This window comes from Alexandromys fortis, unplaced genomic scaffold, assembly GCF_014885135.2.
Source record: "Alexandromys fortis isolate MF-2015 unplaced genomic scaffold, M_Fortis_MF-2015_v1.1 scaffold_221, whole genome shotgun sequence".
Lineage (NCBI taxonomy): Eukaryota > Metazoa > Chordata > Mammalia > Rodentia > Cricetidae > Alexandromys > Alexandromys fortis.
Genome location: NW_026068096.1, coordinates 92,543 through 96,314, shown reverse-complemented (window position 1 = coordinate 96,314; position 3,772 = coordinate 92,543). Strand labels below are relative to the sequence as shown.

The following is a 3,772-nucleotide window of genomic DNA, read 5'->3' as shown; positions in this document are numbered from 1 at the left end:
GGGCAGGGAACCCTGATTGCTCTTTGGGCTGATGAGGGAGGGAACTTAATTGGGGGAGGGGGGGGGGGGGGAACTTAATTGGGGGAGGGGAAGGGAAAGGGGAAGCGGCTGTGGGGAAGAAACAGAAATCTTAAATAAATAAATAAATAAAAAAGAAATAAAACCTATAGTCAAAGTCCCAGTCAATGTTAAAAAGAAGCATGATATTTACTTGATGTCTAGAAGGCAACTTTTTCTTATTAACCCATTATATTTTATATAAATGTAAATAGAGATTATAAACGTAAACAGGCATGGTGGTTTTTGATTTAATCCTAATGCTTGGGAGGCAGAGGCATATAAATCTGTGACTTCAAGACCAGCTAGGACTACACAGCAAGACCTAGTCTCAAAAAATTATATATAAAGAATGGTGATAAACAGAAAAGGTTTTGTTTTAGGAAAACTACTCTTTTCAACATAATTTTTAAAGATTACAAGTGTATCATGAGAATTTATTTTTCTCATAAAGATAATCCACATACTTATTTAAATGTTTTGATATTGATAAAAGGATTAACTTTTAAATGTTTGAAAAAGTACACCTGTTGTTTTAAATTTACAGAGATTTAATGCTTGGATCTCTGTCTGCAGAAATGGCTCAGCTGTTAAGGGCACATACTGCTTTTGCAGGGAACTCAATTTTAGTTTCATGACCTATATCAGGCAGAGAGAACTTGTCTCAAAAATAAAAATAAAAAAGGTACACAGACATACCTATCTTAAAGGTTTTTTGAGATGGACTCTCACTATGCAACACTAGCTGTTTTAGAACATTCGAACAACTGTTTGGAAAGAATAAAGAGATCAAGAGAACCTAATAGAAAACTTAGAAATAAAGACACAATTAATATAATCAAGTTTGACACGTGAGGCCAGCGAGTCTGGCCTTATTAACACACGTGACTGAACCACCCTGGAATCCACATGCAAATACGTTAATGACACAGACTTTACACTCAGCACAGATGAACTGCAGACGGATCCCAAATCGGAATGTTCGGTGCCAAGTGCAGAACTTCTGGGCTCTGCCAGTTAGCGAATCTGCCATTGCACAGCAAAGATGACAGATGCTCAGACGCGTGCGCAGCATGGTGACGTCAGCGATAAGAACAAATCACACAATGGACCTGTCCCCTGTTCTGTGCAGCTGCAGACGACAGATATTCGGAGTCCACAGGACCCCGGAGCTGCGGGCGCAGCGGGGACCTCAGGGACTTCACGTGACCACACGGGCGCCGCGTCCGCCGCCGGTTCCCACAGCCCCGGGAGGACCCCACACCGGCTCCCGCGCTCCTCCCGCGTGGGGACGGCGGCCCTCGCTCACCATGGCGGATTCCGAGCTCGCCCCGCTCTCCCCACAGCTCCCGACCGCGGGTCACAGCGCGGCACAAAGAACACAGGAGTCTCCCTCAGTCCGGGAGTCGCGAGCCTACAGCATGGCGGACCGGAAGTACCCACCCCGTTCTGACTGGCAGTGCGCTTGGGAGCTCTGATTGGCTAGTGTGATCTGAGTGACAGGAGCAGCTCCCTTAGGGACCTGGTAAAGGGGCTCAGCAGTTTCCCAGCCCTGGCGTCCACCCCTGGCACAGTACTGCCCCAGGCCTCCAGACATTGGCGTTGCAGCAGAACTGAAAAGATCTTCGTATTATGTAACAGTCCCAACGCTGTTTCAGTGTCTAACGTTTCTTCGGAAAATCAGGGCAATGCCTTGAATGTGGCGTCTTGTAAAATCAAAACACAAATGTTTCCTCCGAGCCAGTCCGTTCTGAGGTTAGACTAGCACAAAGACGTTCATCTCAGAATGGCATCCACAGTGTTTGGCCGTGACTTTGCCTTGATGCTTTCTGTGTTCTGCTCTTTGTCCTTTGTATTTGTGAGAATCCGGGCATTGCTACCTCAATCTCTATATCGTGTACTGTGATTAACAGGTAGCCTTGGCTCCTAAGCAGCCTCCTTTCCCAGAATCCTTTACTAGAGGTTCACTTAAGAATTTATGGTTCAGGCTGCACGTCCCAAAAACATATCTATTATTCTTTTAAAGCGGGTGTGTGTGAGTAGAGACAAACACAGGACAGACAAAACACGCACGAAAGGAGGAGACACAGACACGCGGCTCCCACGTGAGTGCGCTTTAATGGGAGGGTAGCACAATAAGGGACAGGTCTTCAAGACACAAGAGGGTGAGGGAAAAGAGAGCGAAAACTCGTGGGAATTCGATTTTTAACGGGGAACGCAAGGGTGTCTGGGAGAAATGTCCTGCTACTGCGCGTGCAGGTGTCCGTAATCCAGGAGGCATCTGGGAGCTGTAGTTTCCAAGGAACAACACTATCTGTCCTTGATTTTTATATTATGCATTCATTCCTACATGGCGTTGAGCTAAGACTGCCCGAACCCTCTCTGCTTTTACAATGTGGCCATGACCAGAGGTGGACCTGCTATGTGAGCATCCTTAGGTATAGGCAGACCTCCACATGAATGTGTCCATGACTCCTTTGCTGAGGAAAAGCATAGCGTTGGGAGTGAGTTCCAGGCTGTCCCCCTCCTCTGCAGGGATGACTTCTCAAGCCTTGTGTCTTGACTGTGTTTGTCTTCACACTCAGGGACACGGGAACCAATGAAGCTGGCTAACAGCAGCGCTAACAAACAGCACCTCCCTGTCTGCTCATGGTCGACCACAGTTTCCATTGGTATTTGCTTGTCCACTGTTTCAGGGAGGACACATCTGTGGGTCTGAGGCCAACCTGACCTACATAGTGAGTTCCAGGCCACCTGGGTATCCACAGTGAAAGCTTTTCTCCAAAAAAGAAACAATAACATCAAAAACCCTTCAAGAACCTGGGTGGTAGTGGCTCAAGTGAAGGCGTAAGTCACGAACAAGGCCACACCAGTTTGGAGTTATGATTAATAGGGTGTTATTTATTTAAAGGGGAAAACTTACAGATCACCGTCCCAGACAACAGCCATCTGCACAACCAGGAAGGGAGTCTAGTCTCCAGCAGAGCAGGAAGTGAAGAGAGCAAGCAGAGGAAATAGCCGCTTTTTTAAAGGGAGAGAGACCACGCCCCAATGGGCTGGTATCACAGCAGCTATTGGTTGGAGGGGCGGAAGGACCTCCCGCAACACCTCCCCCTTTTGTTTAAGTAAGAGAGTTCTAAACCTACTAGGAAATTATATACAATAAGTAGAAATATCCTATTCTAACTAGCTTAGGTCTTGTATAATAAATAACTTGGCCAAGTTGTGAGAAAAAAGAAACTACATTTATATAGTCTTCAACCCCATCAAAGATCTGAGAAGGGAAATAATGTTACCTGGGTAATTAGGAAGTTCAGTAAAATAACTTCCAAAACATGCAACAAATCACAGAGACAACTAGCTACCTGGGCAATCACCCAAAGTCATGTTTGCAGCGTTGAAGCAACCAACTTTGGCTAAGGCCTAACATAACTGACATACCATTTTCAAAGGCAAGCAACTTTTCAAAACTATCTTACCCTGTCTTGGCAGGATATGACAGTCCTGTTTTATTTATTGATGCACGCTCTGTATCTCTGTCAGTTGTTGAGGTATGGGCATTTCTTTGCCCCAAGGCCAGTTCTGCCAAAAAGAAAGGCTCCAGGTGGAGTGTCTTTGGTGCTCAACATTCTCTCGGGAATAGAGCGGTGTTGCCAGGAGCAATTGTGTCTCACTACCACAAAACTCTGAGTTAGATTAAAGGCCATATTCTACA

The 3,772-nt window shown here is 45.9% G+C and overlaps 1 protein-coding gene across 3 annotated transcripts in view; it reads right to left on the bottom strand.

The window, feature by feature from the left end:
• LOC126489329 (zinc finger protein 431-like) overlaps positions 1-3,772 on the bottom strand; it is a 30,395-nt gene that overhangs the window by 19,657 nt on the left and 6,966 nt on the right. For 2 of the 3 annotated variants that reach the window (XM_050123527.1, XM_050123530.1), the window contains exon 1: positions 1,367-1,491. The exons of the other annotated variant lie outside the window; for it this stretch is intronic. In XM_050123527.1, the coding sequence (XP_049979484.1) occupies positions 1,367-1,369 (3 nt within the window). In that variant the 5' untranslated portion in view covers positions 1,370-1,491. Of the gene's footprint in view, positions 1-1,366; positions 1,492-3,772 lie in introns of those variants that run through there. 3 annotated transcript variants of the gene reach the window in all.